The sequence below is a fragment of the Gorilla gorilla genome, chromosome 16 (assembly GCF_029281585.2).
Source record: "Gorilla gorilla gorilla isolate KB3781 chromosome 16, NHGRI_mGorGor1-v2.1_pri, whole genome shotgun sequence".
Lineage (NCBI taxonomy): Eukaryota > Metazoa > Chordata > Mammalia > Primates > Hominidae > Gorilla > Gorilla gorilla.
The window spans coordinates 29,696,271-29,713,003 of record NC_073240.2 but is presented as its reverse complement, the minus strand read 5'-3'; the positions used below and the strand labels follow the sequence as shown (position 1 = coordinate 29,713,003).

Sequence of the window (16,733 nt, the reverse complement as noted above, 5' to 3'; positions counted from 1 at the left end):
AAAAGAAGTTCCGGGATTTTTTTTAAAAAGTCATGGAATAAAAATAAAAATTAAAAGCAGGCCCCTGTCAGCAAAGCCTGGAGAAGTGGGGCTGGAGTCTCCACCGCCACCATGTCCCTACCACCCCTTCCCAGGCACCCCTTTACAATTAGGGTAGCAGGACAAGACCTCTGTTTAATGGGGAAAGACAAACAGACCCTTTGCCACCTTGACCAGGGCTGAGTCCCTAAATTTCTGGATGATGATGATTGTTATTTAAGAGCCAGAGGCTGGTGGAGTTGGTTTGTTTGGAGGAGGCCTGATGCCCCCTTACTCTCACCATAGCAACTTTTCCCTCAGGGGGGCTCCCTTCTTATTCAGAGAGGCAGGACAGTGGGGCTAACTGTGGACCAGGCGAAGGCACGGGCTGCTGGGGTGGCCCCCGTTCCCCGGTGTACACATTGTGTCTGTGTAAGGTTTTGTATATTCCAGAGGGTAGGGCCGCCCCTGTGTCATACCTAGCTGAGGTTGGAGCTGGCACATGGGGAGGAGGTTGTAATAATTATTTGTGGCTGGGAAACTTATTTGTTGCTAGCATAGGACAGAGGAAGGAGGCGGGGATGGGGTCGTGGCTCCCTGGTGATGCGACTCCTGTTTATTTTGCTTTTTATTTTAGAATAAATGGATTTAGCCATACTGCTCGGCCTGGTGTGTTCCCGTTTCCCTCACTGGGTCCTGGAGTTTGTGCCACCAAACAAGGAGTCCCAGAGTGTCTTGAGCATGTCCAGCTACGCTGTTGGGGACCTTCCAGGCGTGTTACCTGTATGCTGCCTGGTGGCGCCTGGGGGATTCCAAGGGGACTGCCATGTAGTCTATGGGGCGCAGTCCGGCCCTGACAGCCAACAGGCTCAGAAGCCTGATCTAGCGGTGGCCAGGAAGACAGGTACCAGCACCTAAGGGCACTGACTTCCACCCTGCCCCGACGTCTTCCGTTCTATCCCCTTGTCTCCCTCTCCTGTCTGCACCTGGTGGCCTGTTCTGTCTGTGCCTCCAGAGTGCCGGCTGCCCTGCAGGCTCCCTCCGGGCTGAGTTCATGGCCCTGCCCCCTGGTGGCCAGAGCCGGCTTCACAGGATAAGAGCCAGCTAAGCTCCAGGGGCTTTCCAGGAAAAGCGTCCCTTGGAAAGGGCATGGCCTTTTCACTGCTCCCAACAGCACCCTAGAAATGGCTTGGCCTTTCCCCTCCCCTGAGCTCCACAGAGAACACAGCCAGCAGAGGACACACTTCCCTGCCATCCAGAAATGGATTTGATTCTCAGCCAAGGGACAGCAGGACTGGTAGAGACTGTCAGGCCACACAGCTACCTGCACAGCACTCCCATGCTTGAGGGGGGGGGGGGCGGAAGGGATGGTGGGGTGTGTCTCTCCATAGGCCGGACGTGACAGGGAGGCTCACTGAAGGTGGCACACTTTGGAGGGGCAATGTCAGGGGATAGCTTTCTCTTGTTTGGCCACAAGACTCCAAAAGGACAGCACGGTGACTGATTCCCAGCGCTAGAGGCGAGGCGGTCGGCCACATGTAGGTGTATGTGTGTGTGTGTGTGTGTGTATATATATGTATATGGGTATTTGTAGATATTTCTAGAACAGGGCAGGGGCATACCACAGAGGGGGGCACAAGTTTTCAGCAACGGTCACACCTGGATGTGTCAGCTCACCGCAACAATAGACTAAGTCTCAGATGAAGGGAGCTGGCTTTGGGGCTGGGGGAGCCACTGCCAAGTCACAGAACAGCCGCCCAGGCAGTCTTGGAAAGGGAAGTGTCTGAGAAGAGGAGGAATCTGTTTAGATTTGACCGGGGGCCTGGGGCTCTCAGGATGGGATGGACTTGCCTGACCCGATTGGCTGGCAGTTGGAGAGAAAGCAGAGAGAAGACAGGAGAGAGAAAAGCGAGCATATCATCTCACACCAGTTAGAATGGCAATCATTAAAAAGTCAGGAAACAACAGGTGCTGGAGAGGATGTGGAGAAATAGGAACACTTTCACACTGCTGGTGGGACTGTAAACTAGTTCAACCATTGTGGAAGTCAGTGTGGCGATTCCTCAGGGATCTAGAACTAGAAATACCATTTGACCCAGCCATCCCATTACTGGGTATATACCCAAAGGACTATAAATCATGCTGCTATAAAGACACATGCACATGTATGTTTATTGCGGCATTATTCACAATAGCAAAGACTTGGAACCAACCCAAATGTCCAACAATGATAGACTGGATTAAGAAAATGTTGCACATATACACCATGGAATACTATGCAACCATAAAAAATGATGAGTTCATGCCCTTTGTAGGGACATGGATGAAATTGGAAATCATCATTCTCAGTAAACTATCACAAGAACAAAAAACCAAACACCGCATATTCTCACTCATAGGTGGGAATTGAACAATGAGAACACATGGACACAGGAAGGGGAACATCACACTCTGGGGACTGTTGTGGGGTGGGGGGAGGGGGGAGGGATAGCATTGGGAGATATACCCAATGCTAGATGACGATTTAGTGGGTGCAGCGCACCAGCATGGCACATGTATACATATGTAACTAACCTGCACATTGTGCACATGTACCCTAAAACTTAAAGTATAATAATAATAAAATAAAAAAAAAAAAGAAAAGCGAACACAGAGCTGGTGAGGCAAGTGCAGAGCACAGGTGTGCCACAGCAGCTGTGCGAGGGCCAAGGAGTAAAGGGTGCACGTGCGGGTGTGGCAAGGTTCCTGGAAAAGTGGGGCTGGAAGGGAAAGGGGAGGAAGACAGAGGGAGGAGCCGGAGTTTCACAGGTAGTGCCTGGGGGCTGTGGCAGCTCTCCCCACCCCACACGTGCTGGCCTCTTCCATGGCACCCAGTGCACCCACTGTTAAGACTGATGCTCAGCCCCTTTGGGCTTCCCTCTTCTCTGGTCACCCTGTCTTCCAACCCACTTGTCCAGGGCCACCTCTCGCCTTGGGGAGCCCAACACAACAGCCACCAGGCCTGATAGAGAAGGAAAACTGCTTGAAGCAGGATGATGAAGCTAAAAGGGATGGATGGGTGGAGTGATCGCTGGAGCCCCCTCTGGGGGGTCAGAAAGCCCAGGAACCTTTGAAGGGTCCCTGGGGGAGGAAAGGAGGGCATGCAGCTGGATGCCACTGGCTATAGACTTATAAGTCTAAGAGAGGAACCTCAGCTTGTTGGGGGTTGCAGGTCGGATAGGTGAGGCTGGGCCCTTCCTGCTGGGAAAAGCAGAAGAGGGAGAGTCCATGGCAGGGGAGGTGGGTGGGCTTGTGGGGCAGAGGTCAGCTGGGCCAGCAGGCACTGTGGTCCCCTTGGCTGAATAGCAGAGGTGACCTCTAGGAGCAACACTCCAAGGTGCGTGAGCCTGCTGGCCGGCAATAGTGCTTCAGCGGGGGCCAGGGACCCTGCCTTCAGTCACACGCTAGCAGCTATGATGGTACCTGGGAGGGAGGGAAGGGGCCTGTGATTCCTGCCTGGCCTGTGAGGTGTGTTGTGGGTTGACTGTGTGTATGGGACTCTCAAGGTTTTATCCTATCTCACCACTGCATTGCCGACAGATAGAGGAGGTGGGACTCTGACTATCACCCCTGCTCTGCAGTGGATTTGGCTCTCAGCACTCCCAGGCTGGAAGCTGGATGCCCTGCCCTGGCAGCATGACTCAGACTGCCCAACAGGTGCGGTGTGCCCAGGAGGACTATCCTAGGACTCTGGCCGCCTCAGAGTACAGCCCCACACACAACCCCCTCTAAGCTCTCAGCCCTTACACCATAAACCATGAGCTCTGTGATGGCTCCAGGGAGCACCCATGTCTACCAGCTTGGGCACGGAGCCTGTTCCAAGAGTCCCCAGGCTCAGCCATGGGGGCTGGGGGGCTTTGGGGCCGTGGGAGCCAGCCTTGGTACCTGCATCCGGCAAGGACGCTCTGCACCTGCAGGCAGGAGTTGTCCACGGGCCCCCATGTGCGTGCTGATGGTGGTCGTGTTGATGTCGCCGATGATGCCGAGTGCCTCCTTCAGCACGTGGTACATGCGCAGCATCTCGTCGCGCCACTGTGCCTTCTCTGCCGACTCTTCCATCAGCGTTTTCTGGTCCCCACGTGAGTACAGGTTGGACAGCAGCTCTGAGAAGATGAACTCCTTGGTCTGAGAGTGGGCAAAGAGGTAAGGAGGTTGGGACCTGATGCCTTTGCTGCCCTGGCCTCCTGCCGGGCCCTGCTGGGACTGTGTGCTGGACTTGGAGGCCTGAGTGTGGCTTTTCAGATGCGGCTTCTACACCGCTTAGACTCAAAGATCTGCCTCCCCACCGCCCTTTTCTCACTCAGATAGGGACACTGAGGTCCAAAGGAAAAGTCACCTGTCCAAGGTCACACATCTGGGAGGGGACCCAGGACCTATCATGCCACCAGGACACCGGTCTACTCAGTTTCTTAAAAATGTTTTTTGGAGATAGGATCTTGCTCTGTCGCTAGGCTGGAGGACAGCGGGCGAGATCACCACTCACTGTAGCCTCAACTTCTTGGGCTCAAAGTGATCCTCCAATGTCAGCCTGTCGAGTAGCTAGGACTATAGGTACGTGCCACCACCAAGCCCAGCTATTTTTAAAATTTTAGTGTAGAGACCAGGTCTCACTATGTTGCCCAAGCTGGTCTCGAACTCCTGGGCTCAAGCTATCCTCTTGCCTTGGCCTCCCAAAGTGCTGGGATTACAGACATGGGCCACTGTCCCCAGTCCCACGTTATATTTCTATGAGACAGCTCTGGTCTGGACTGTGCCTCCCTCCCTGGACCTGGTCCCATAGGGCTGGTCAGCATCTCCCCCAGGCCAACATGGCCACCTGCATCCCCAGTGCCACAGGAGCCCCCTGCCCCTATGAGGCGGTGCATGCACGTTGTTGATCTTGACGTGCATGATGGTCTTGGTCATGACACCAACCATGAGGTCCCACATGGTCTTGTTGACAATGGCCATGTAGGAGTCCACAAGGTTCTCGGTGGTTTCCATTTGCCGCTCCAGCTGTGGGTCCATGGAGTGCATGAAACTGTCGGAGCCATTCTCCTCAGCCTTGCTGTCCTGTCATGGAGAACACAGTGGCATCAGGGTGGCCAGGCCATGCAGCCAGGCTCCAGGAATCCCTAGGATCTCAGCACCTCCAAGGGTACCTGGAACATTGAGGCACAGAGAAAAACAACTGGCGTGAACATGCACCGAGCTCCCCACACACTCTAGACAGTTTCAGGTCTCTGCCTCTCAGGACCCCAGACTCCCCTGATTCAGTCTCCTCTTAGTTCTGACTCTAGTGCCCAGAATCTGCCTCAAGTTACCAATCCAGAAATTGGAAAAAAACATCTCCAGGTCCCCTGTTGGAGACCTGGCCAGAGCTTGTGCCAGGCTGCAGACGACTGGCAGGGGGCAAGAAAGGGGCATACTCACTTTCCCCTTGTCCTGGGAGGCCCATGCACCAACACTGCCATCGCCGCCACCACCAGGGAATACGGCAAAGTAGACACACAGAGAGGAAAACGGGAAGGGTTGAGTGAACCTGGGACACTGCACCCCAACTTTGATGTGTTGTGGAATTCAGTTAGCTAATATTTTATTGAGGATTTTTGCATCAATATTCATCGGTGATATTGGCCTGTAGTTTTCTTTTTTGGTCTGTATCTTTGATTTTGGTATCAGGGTAATGCTAGCCTTGTAGAATGAGTTTGCAAGTATTCCCTCCTCCTCTATTTTTGGAATCGTTTGGGTAAGGTTGGTATTAGTTCTTCTTTAAACGTTTGCTAGAATTCAGCAGTGAATCATCAGGTCCCAGGCCTTTCTTTGCTGGTAGACTTTTTATTACCACTTTGATCCCATTATTTGTTATTGGTTTGTTCAGGTTTTGGGTTTCATCATGGTTCAATCTTGGTAGGTTAGATGTGTCTGGAAATTTATCCATTTTTGGTAGGTTTTCCTATTTATTTGCACATAGTTGCTGACCACTAGTGATCCTTTGAGGTTTTTTTTCTTTTTTTTTAATATGGAGTCTTGGTCTGTCGCCCAGGCTGGAGTGCAGTGGCGCGATCTCAGCTCACTGCAAGCTCTGCCTCCCGGTTTCACGCCATTCTCCTCCCTCAGCCTCCCAAGTAGCTGGGACTACAGGCGTCCGCCACCATGCCCTGCTAATTTTTTGTATTTTTTTCGTAGAGACGGGGTTTTACCGTGTTAGCCAGGATGGTCTTATCTCCTGACCTCCTGATCCGCCCACCTTAGCCTCCCAAAGTGGTGGGATTACAGGCGTGAGCCACGCCCCCTTGGGACAGGGACACACACACAAACACACACACATAGACACACACACACACAGAGTTGGTGGTTGTGCCGCCCAGTCGCGAGTGTGAGGAAGGGACCAGATCGGTCGGGCAGAAAGGTGCTGGGTCAAGAGAGGAGGGGGCAGCCGGTAGCGCGGGCACGCCGGGTGCGCGCGGGGCGCGCCGGGTTGAGGGGTGAGGGGTGAGGGGTAAAAGGTGAGGGGCGACGAGGACCGGGGCGGGGTAGGGGCAGCCCTTTCCCAGGCGGTAGCGGGGGCAGTGGTGCTGTTGCCCTTTTAAACTGCCGCTTGACGGGAGCCGCGCCTCCTGTCGGTGGAGTCGGTTATAAAGGGAGCAGCCCCGCAGGCCGCCACATAGCTCCCGCCAAGTCCTCGGTGCCCCTTGCCATTTTTCCAGCCGCGCTCCCACGAGGGTCACGGCGGCGGGGAGAGGTGGAGCCGCGAGAGCTCGGCCGGGGGCCCCGCCTGGTGGTCGCGGCCATGACAGCGGCTCGGGACAGGCTCCTTTTCCGCACCCCTCCCGCCGGAGGTGAGGGGAAGATGTCCATGTCAGGGTTCAAGGCCAAACTGAAGTTGCTGGCCTCTATCTTCCAGGAGAACCAGGAGCCACAGCCGCGGCTCACGCTCCACCGCAACATTAAGGTGAGTCGCCGGGTGGCGGCCTGGCGGGGCAGGGCGAGGGCGGAAAGGGGGTGCCCAGAGTCCCAGGACAAAGGGGAACCTGCCCCAGAGAGGCCGCGGTTCCACGCCCCTTTCTCCCGCAACTGGCCCGCCCGGCAAGGCAGAGGCTTGGGTGGGAGAAGGCGGAGGGCGCGTCTCTCCAACTCCTAGCGCGGGGCTGGCTTGGGGGCTGCTGGCCCCTCTCGGCCCCTGTCGCTGCGCCTCGAGGTGGGAGCCCGCGGCTGCGGGAGCCCTCTTGGGACCCATGGTCGCCCTCAGTCAGCCCACCTGCTCTCGGGACCGCGACAGGGCGGGGCAGGGCGGCTCCCGCGTTGTTGGAGCCCAGGCGGGGAAGGGGAAAGGCCTTTAAGATTTTCGGTTTTTTGGCCGGGCGTAGTGGCTCACGCCTGTAATCCCAGCATTTTGGGAGGCCAACCGGGCTGATCACTTGAGGTCAGGAGTTGGAGACCAGCCTGGCCAACATGGTGAAACCCGTCTCTACTAAAAAATAGAAAAAATAGCCGGTCGTGTTGGCAGGCGACTTAATCCCAGCTATTTGGGAGGCAGAGGCAGGAGAATCGTTTGAACCCGGGAGGCGGAGGTTGCAGTGAGCTGAGATCGAGCCATTGCACTCAAACCTGGGGGAGAAGAGCGAGACTTCTCTCTCTCTCTCTCAAAAAAAAGTTTTCTTTCTTTTTTTCTTTTTGTTGAGACAGAGTCTCACTCACTCTGTCGCCCAGGCTGGAGTGCAGTGGCGCGATCTCGGCTTACTGCAGCCTACCTCTCTTGACAGTCCACTGGTTAAAGCGATTCTCCTGCGTCAGCCTCCCGAGTAGCTGAGATTACAGGCGCCCGCCACCACGCCTGGCTAACTTTTGTGTTTTTAGTAGAGACGGATTTTTTAGTAGAGACGCGGTTTCACCATGTTAGCCAGCATGGTCTTGATCTCCTGACCTCATGATCCACCCGCCTCAGCCTCCCAAAGTGCTGGGATTACAGGCGTCAGCCACCGCGCCCGGCCTCTGTTTTGTTTTATACATGTAATATATTCACAAGTATCTTTACGAAGTGATTTTGATACTCTTTTGTCTTCTCCCTAGAATCTCTTTGTTCTATAATAATTTTTTCTTAGTTTATATTGATCTTATTTTCCTTTTTAAAGCCTTTCCTTACATATCTATTCTATGTTGCTTATCATTTGTAGTTTTTAAATTTTTTTTATTTTTTATTTTTTTGAGAGGGAGTCTCGCTCTGTTACCCAGGCTGGAGTGCAGTGGTGCCATCTGGGCTCACTGCAAGCTCCGCCTCCCAGGTTCATGCCATTCTCCTGCCTCAGCCTCCTGAGTAGCTGGGACTACAGGCGCCAGCCACCACGCCCCAACAATTTTTTGTATTTTTTAGTAGAGACGGGGTTTCACCGTGTTAGCCAGGATGGTCTCGATCTCCTGACCTCATGATCTGGCCACCTTGGCCTCCCAAAGTGCTGGGATTACAGGCTTGAGCCACCGTGCCCGGCCTCGGCCTCTTTGTGTGTTTTCTTATATCTTTCATCTGAGTTGCAAGGGGCACCTTGGGTTTCCAGGAATTTTCTTAGCTAACTCTGTTCCTTTATCTATGACCCTTCCTCACTGGTTTTGGATAATTTATTTTCCTTCTTCCTTACTTCACTGATTTACTTTTCTATTTTATTTAGTTTGCTAGTCATTGTTTCTTTTAAGGTTCTTAAGCATAAATCCTTTTTTTTTCTGATGGGAAATACTGGGGCATAGCACTAGGAATACAAATTATGTTTAAATAGAGCACAAAGAACCATCTCAAAGGAATAACTGATGGTGAATGTCTGGTGATTGATTTTATTATGTATCATCTCTAATGAGGCTTAATTAATAATTGAGGTTTAACACTTAGGTAACCGGTCTGTATTTAAGTCTGAAAATTTTTGTATGTTACAGTTTCAACTTCACATTGAATATTCTGTAAAGCAGAAGTAAATTGATCAGCATTCTATGAATGAAAAATAAAGCCATGGGTCAGGTGCAGTGGCTCACACCTATAATCCCAGCACTTTGGGAGGCCGAGGCAGGTGGATCACCTGAGGCCAGGAGTTCGAGACCAGCCTGGCCAATGTGGTGAAACCTTGTCCCAGCTACTGGAGAGGCTGAGGCAGGAGAATGACTTTAACCCAGGAGATGGAGGTTGTGGTGAGCTGAGATCGCGCCACTGCACTCTAGCCTGGTGACAGAGCAAGACTCTGTCTCAAAAAAAAAAAAAAAAAAATTAGCTGGGCATGGTGGTGCACACGTGTAATTCCACTACTTGGGAGGCTGAGGCAGGAGAATCACTTGAACCCAGGAGGCAGAGGTTGCAGTGAGCCAGGGTTGCAGCACTGCCCTCCAGCCTTTGTGGCAGACTGAGACTCCATCCCTAAAAATAAAAAAAAACCATGCTGGTAATCGAAAAAGCAGTTTGCCTCATCACAGTTTAGAACATTGAATTGTAAAGATCTTTTTTGTAGTCCTAGCCAGTTTTAATGGTAACATGAGCAATTCAGTTACTTTCTCAGAGTTTTATATTTTTATCTGTAAAATGGAAATTATGGTACCTACAGTTTAGGATTTTTGTGAAAATCAAGTGAGACTGCAAGTGTCTTGAATAGCAGTTGAAGTACATTGATATAGGTGATATTTTACAGTGGTGTCTTCCTCAGCATCATATTAGTTCAGTGTTTTAAAGCTCTGTATTAGTCACAGAAACAAAGTCAAATTTTTGTTCTCATTTCAGATTACAAGTGGACACCTGAGTCAGCAGGACCTGGAATCCCAGATGAGAGAGCTTATCTACACGACTCAGATCTTGTTGTCACCCCCATTATTGACAATCCAAAGGTGCAGAAAGCACTCTGACAAGTGAGTTGTAGACTTTACTGAGATCTGAAATCTGCATAAGATTTTCATTCAGAATATTATTTACTGTCTAATCTTTCCTGTTTCTCTTGTCTGCTTCTGTTTCATTTGTGCTGCATGTCTGCATTTCCAGCTCCTGCTCTGTCTGCAACCCTTTCCTCTGCCTTCACTTCCACTTCACTGGAGTTCTAAGTTTTCTCCCCTCTGTTTTGAATGAGTCAGCTCTGCTTCTCACTACTGCTTTCTTCCACATGCCACGGAGGGGTTGCCAGCCTCTTGACCTCAGACCTTAGCTCTCAGTCCCATCGTTTCTCCATCTGCACTAATGTGAATCGCTCTAAGTATTCTAGTCTCTGATGTGTTTTGAAGGCAGAAGCAGTCAGAGGGCACTGCTCACCAGACTGGGCTGGGCAGGCAGATCACATGGAAGCCCTGCCCTGTCACAGGTTGTTAAGACTGCAGGGGAGACGGTGGGAAGACACTATGGGAACTTGAGGAGTCATGGTTCACAATGTACTTCTAAACCACTGTGAGTTTTTTTGCTTCTTGTCTTTTGGAATATAATACTTTATTGCTGGGGGATAATGAATATTTACTTTAAAAAACAGATGCATTTCTAAGTCCCTCTGTTTTGTCTTGACTTCCAGCTCCCCAACATACTCACATTCCACTACTTATTCTCTATTTTAACTTTACTGCTTCTTTTACTTTTTTTTAGTTTTACTTTTATTTTTTATTTTTTTGAGACAGAGTCTTGCTGTGTCACACAGGCTGGAGTGCAATGACACGATTTTGGCTCACTGCAAGCTCCGCCTCCCAGGTTCATGTCATTCTTCTGCCTCAGCCTCCCAAGTAGCTGGGACTACAGGTGCCCGCCACCACGCCCTGCTAATTTTTTGTATTTTTAGTAGAGACAGGGTTTCACCATGTTAGCCAGGATGGTCTCGATCTCCTGACCTTGTGATCCACCCACCTCGGCCTCTCAAAGTGCTGGGATTACAGGCGTCAGCCACCGCACCTGGCCTTCTTTTTCTTTTTTAAATATCTTTTTCTGTATTAATTCATGACTATTTTTTTCTTATCTCATTGGGAACATTAGTGTGGTTTAGAACAATGTAAGGGTTTTTGGATTCGTGTTTATTTTCTAGATAGCATTTTATATAGATTATTTAGCTATTTTTCATAATGGAGCTAATTCTTTTTGTGAGTTCATATGTCTGGCAGTGTAACTTTATTATGCTAAGTTTGATGTGCATTGGCGCATTTTCAAAATGGGCTTTCTAGAACAATTTGTGATATCTTTCCCAGGGGTGTCCAGTCTTTTGGCTTCCCTGGGCCACACTGGAAGAAGAATTGTCTTGGGTCACACATAAAATACACTGAGAATAGCTGATGAACTAAAAAACCAACAAAAAAATTGCAAAAAAATTCTTACAATGTTTTAAGAGAGTTTATGAATTTGTGTTCAGCCATATTCAAAGCCGTCTTGGGCCGCATGCAGCCCACGGGCTGCGGGTTGGACAAGCTTGCTTAACACAATATTCTGTGTTTCCTTTTTTCCTCTTATAACCTTATTTGATAGTTTATGGGAAGCCTTCATCAGTGGAAATTTTTGTGTTTAACTTTTAATTCTAAACTACTTTTAGAGAAAAGATTAAAAAACAGTTGAGAACTCCTGTATAGCTTTTGCCCAGCTGCTCTTAATGTTCACATCTTATAGGTCTATAGTATAGTTAGCAAAACCTGGGAATTAACATTGGTATAGTGTTAGTCAGGCGGGATAATCCTTACCTGTTCCTCCTTTTGGAGGGCAGTAGAATGTGGTAGTTGGAGTTGCATGATACTTGATTCATATCTCTGTGTAATGATGGCATGCAATACCCTGATTGCTCCTTTCGAATTCTTCCTGAAAAGGGAAAAATAAAACATGAGTATAGTGCTGTTAACTACCAAATGCATTTGAATTTTACCGGTTGCCTCTAATGTCCTTTTTTTTTTTTGTTCCAGGATCCCACATTACAGTTAGTTGTTATGCCTCCTTAGTCTCATATAGTCTGTCCTAGTTTTTCACGGTTTTGTCAGAATTTCTCAGACTTTGTCTTTCATGACCTTGACAGTTTGTCTTTTATTTTGTTTTGTTTTGTTTTTTGTCACCCAGGCTGGAGTGTAGTGGCGCGATCTCAGCTCACTGCAACCTCTGCCGACCGGGTTCAAGCTATTCTCCTGCCTCAGCCTCCTGAGTAGCTAGGATTACAGGCACCTGCCACTGCACCTGGCTAAGTTTTGTAGTTTTAGTAGAGATGGGGTTTTATCATGTTGGCCAGGCTGGTCTTGAACTCCTGACCTCATGATCCACCTGCCTAGGCCTCCCAAAGTGCTGGGATTACAGGCGCGAGCCCACGGCACTTGGCCTTTGTATGTTTTTGTAATACATGTTATAAAACGTATGACTCAAGTCCTTGACACTTTGAAGAGTAACTGGTTGGGTGTTTTGAAGAATGTCCCTTAATTTAGGTTTGTCTAAGGGTTTCTCATGACTCGAATGAGATTATGAATTTGGATTATGAGATTAGAATGAGAATATGCATTTTAGTAAGAATACTACAATAAATACAGTAATGCTGGTTACTTAATTAGTAAAGGTTTTAAAAATATTACATATAGAAGTTTTGCAGAAGTTAGGTATAGAAATGATGGTTGAATTTTTAATTAAAAGTCTCAAGATGCAGTATCTGGCTGTCCTAAGCTCATGGATCCAACTACATGGTTTCTTCACATTTCTCAAATAAATTATGCACTTTCCAATTCATGCTATTATGGCTTCCTTGAATGGTGTCTTCTCTGATATAACCATAAAGTTCTAGCCATCCTTCAAGACCTCAACCCACCTTCTACCTCTTCCGTAAACCCGGTGTCAACTATATCAAGTAAAGTGCTTGCTGTATTCTCTAAACTACTATTTACAAAAAAAATTCTTTCTGTCCAGGGTTTTGTCTGTAGTTATGTCCTGCCTCTTTTGAATTGTGAAATATTTTGTTGTTTATCAAATGTTTGTCTCATCTTCCCAACCAGAAAGTCAGCTCGCTGAAAATAGGATTGTGTCTTTTATATCTTTGTATCCCCCTTAGCACTTGGCATAGAGCCTTACCTTGGCAGGTAAGCAATAGATATTTGTTGAAAGACTGAATTTCTAATTAGAGGTAAATTACCTAAAAAGTAAGCCAGGATGGGGTGAATTTTTTCTTTGAAGCTTTATTTTCTTACAGATATCAATTGAAATGATTTTAAAAAATAAATTATTATCTATATATGTATGTTTTAATCTGAAAAGGCATCGTTCTTATTGTTTTTGGTAACAAATTTTACACATTCTTTTTTTGTCCTCATTGATTTATTATCTGATATAAGGGACATATAAGGAGACAGATATCCATCTTTAAAATTGCCTCAAAAGTTTTTTTTTTATTTTTTAACCGCAGATAATGAAACAACCACCATCGGTTAAATTTGATGCAAAAATATTGCATCTACCAGCATTTTCAGGTAGGATCATAAAGGAGTTATCGAACATGTAGACTGTCTGTATACAGATATGAATATGAAATTTATTCACAAATGGAATATTTGTATGTGAATAACTAAATTTATTTTGTCTTGACAATTGGTTATATTCTTGGGTCAGTGTTATGTGAATTGTAAATAATCTGTAATTCATTTGTGCCAGCTGTTGACATTTCTCAGCTGAGTCTGGGCTGCCCTGTCCTCTTGTGTGTGAGGAGGTTCCTGTAGATCTGGGCAAGTTTTCCTGTAGAGTGGGTGGGGGGCCTCCTCCCTTCTGTTCATAGAGCTGGTTGAATTTCCACCATTTATGGCAGGTGTAGGTGCACAGGGTTGGGGACAACAAGGAAGGATTGGGATTCTATTAGCGGGACCAGGACATTTGAGAATGGGACTAGGTGGTTCGTGACTGTGGAGATGGTGTGGGAGTGGAGATACTTAAGGGATAATTATTACATTCCTGTTGAGCTAATGAAAATCTTATTTAGGGTGAAAGTCAGAAATTTTTACATACCTTAAACTTTTTTTTTTAACAAATTATATTTTAAGCTGTTAAACTCAATTTGGGGAAAATTATTCATTGTGGCTAGATTAGAATCTATGATTTGAAGTAAATTTAAAATATATTTAGGTTTAAATAAACCAGCTAAGGGTTTATATCAGTCAACTTAATTACTGATAAAAACAACCAAAAAAACCTGTGGAGAAGGACGTTTTTGAAAGACCAAAGTGAAGCAAAATATTAACAGTGCTTTCAGTGCCAAGTAGGTCTATTTATGCAAACCTAGAGAATTATTATCGGGAAATACTATTTCCTTTTTCTTCTTTGAGTTACTTAGGAAATTATATTTACAATTTCTTTGTCTAAAGATTGAGATCAGCAAAAACATGTTAGCAAAAAATTTTAGGGAGTATCACATTTCCTAGATTCTGCCCTTTTTTTATAGGGATTTGGAGGTAGGAATTTCAGGTGATTTTAGCTATCATGTTATCCTCGTTATTTTTTTACAGTAATTTCATTGGAACTTTTTAATAACTGTGTGGTTTGTGCTTTTCTCAATATCTGAGAGTTGATTTATTTATACAAAGGCTTTTTTGTCTTTTACTCCAGTTGTATTGAACTTTGCATTTTGTTATAATCTAGGTTGTGAGACAATTTTGCTTTAGACATCTGCTTGGTTTGAAAGCATAGTTTTCCATTGAAGTGTTTAAAAAGTTTCCATGGATAGATAAAGAGATGAGGAATATAGAAGGACAAATAGAAGTAGTGTCATCTTTGGAGTATTTTTGGTGTTGACAGAGTAATGTTTTCTTTGTCCTCATCTTAGCTGTCGTTAACTCTGTGTTTATTTCTCATGTAATGTTTCCAGCAGTTGTTTTTCTCATCATCATACTTCTGTTATTTTCTTTCCTTGGCAATGGATAAGTTATAATTTCTGAAAGACCAAGATTGGAATGACTTTTTGTAACAAGTGTGCTCGCAGATCGACTCCAGTGAGAAGAGCTCGGGGACCTCCTGAGCCAAGCTTAATCTCCTTTGCTGTTTGTGCGTGGTGGCTGGTCACCAGGAGGTGGCCACCAGGCTTCTCCTTTCCCCGCTGGTAGGCCTCTGTGACATGACTTATGCATTTAAATTTATGGTTTTATAGAGGCTCAAACAAGTGCTAAAATAGCAATTTGATTTAACTACCATGAAAAAACTGATTTATCACGATTTTAGGTTTATGCAAATTATCCTCTGCTTAATCCTTACGTCTTAAAGTAAATAAGAGTAGACGGTGATTTTGAACTTTTTGTTGTTGTTGTTGTTGTTGTTTGTAATACTCAGGTTTCCATTTTATGTTAACTTGTAAGATTTTTTAAAAATATGTGAAATCAGGCCGGGCATGATATCATAAGACAGACCTTTTACCTTCTCATCAGTGACTGGAATGAACGCCTGTAATCTCAGTACTTTGGGAGGCCGAGGCAGGTGGATCACCTGAGGTCAGCAGTTTGAAACCAGCCTGGCCAACATTGCAAAACCCCATCTCTACTAAAAACAGAAAATCAGCAGGGCGTGGTGGCGCACTCCTGTACTCCTAGCTACTTGGGAGGCTGAGACAGGATAATCACTTGAACCCAGGAGCCAGAAGTCGCAGTGAGCCGTGATCATGCCATTGCACCCCAGCCTGGGCAAAAAGAGCGAAACTCCATCTCAAAAAAAAAAAAAAAAAAAAAAACAAAAAAAACAAAATGTGATATCATAAGACAGACCTTTTCCCTTCTCATCAGTGACTGGAAGGAACTGCCCATGTGGAACGGGTTGTGGGTGTTGGTTCCTTTACTGGGTCATCTGGTAAACTGCAAGGTTTCTGCTCTGACATTGAAGGCAGACATCAACCCTCTAAGACATTTTTTTCCTATCCTCTGGGAATATTACTTTTTGGACTATCTTGGTCCATTGGTAAGCTCATGGGAATTTGTCAGAGTTTTTTTGTTTCTTTTGGCTCATGTTTAGCATCGATTGGCAGAGTGTTTGAAGTCATCCTCAGAAAGGAATTAAAGTGGTTCGGAGGTGTTTTCTGTAGTGGGCCCTCATTTGGGAATTGGCTTGAAAAAAATGTAAGTTTACTTGCTTCCAAGATAGTATTAAGATTGCTTTTTTTGATAGTTGGCGTGTGTCTATCAGGTAAGGGCTGTCATTTAGAGAATATAAAGTGGTAGGAGAAACTAAAAGTACTGTTCTTAGTTTTTATTTTAATCTTATTCATATACAAGTGCCTTTGTAATTTAGCAAATATCATTTTTGGTATACAGTATAAATTTCCTTTTTATAAAGATCTGAGCTGTTAACTTTGCTGTCACTTTCTGTGTTTCATGACTTAAATATTTTAATTTTTTCTTTTTTTACATTTACATTTTTTATTCTAGTTCCAATTGCTAATCCAGCATTTGTGGATAGCTGCAAACTGTGATATGTAAGTAACATTTACATTTTAAAAATTATTTCTCATGGTTTTATTAAGTAGTTACAGCATACATATTTATCAAAAGCAGAGTCCTAAGTAATTATCATAAATTTTTCTGATGTAATGATGAATCTACTCATAGGCAATTTTTATGGGCATTCCAATTATAAACTTTAGAATATTTAAAAATAGCCCTTCTCCTAATATAAATACGATTCTGGGATTATCTAAGCTACTCCTGGAAACTTTATTAACTGTTCTTGTTTTTTTATTTTCGTAGAGATAAGGTCTCTCACTATGTTGCCCAGGCTG

At 46.2% G+C, this 16,733-nt stretch overlaps 1 protein-coding gene, 1 long non-coding RNA gene and 1 other non-coding gene across 3 annotated transcripts; 2 read left to right on the top strand and 1 right to left on the bottom strand.

Moving 5' to 3' along the window:
• Positions 1 to 2,903: 2,903 nt before the first annotated feature.
• On the bottom strand, positions 2,904 to 5,240 carry LOC115930774 (dynamin-1-like). Its single transcript, XM_055362737.2, has 4 exons — positions 5,199 to 5,240; positions 4,972 to 5,109; positions 3,943 to 4,182; positions 2,904 to 3,059 (listed from the first exon to the last, which is right to left on the bottom strand). The coding sequence occupies exons 1-4, from the start codon at positions 5,238 to 5,240 to the stop codon at positions 2,904 to 2,906; spliced, it is 576 nt and encodes a 191-aa protein (XP_055218712.2).
• A 1,345-nt stretch (positions 5,241 to 6,585) lies between these two features.
• Positions 6,586 to 14,472, top strand: LOC129527165 (uncharacterized). The gene is made up of 3 exons (XR_008672138.2): positions 6,586 to 6,991; positions 9,791 to 9,915; positions 13,392 to 14,472. It is a non-coding gene; the product is annotated as an uncharacterized lncRNA (long non-coding RNA).
• On the top strand, positions 11,681 to 11,813 carry LOC134757362 (U8 small nucleolar RNA). The gene has a single exon (XR_010131213.1). It is a non-coding gene; the product is annotated as a U8 small nucleolar RNA (small nucleolar RNA).
• Positions 14,473 to 16,733: the final 2,261 nt, after the last annotated feature.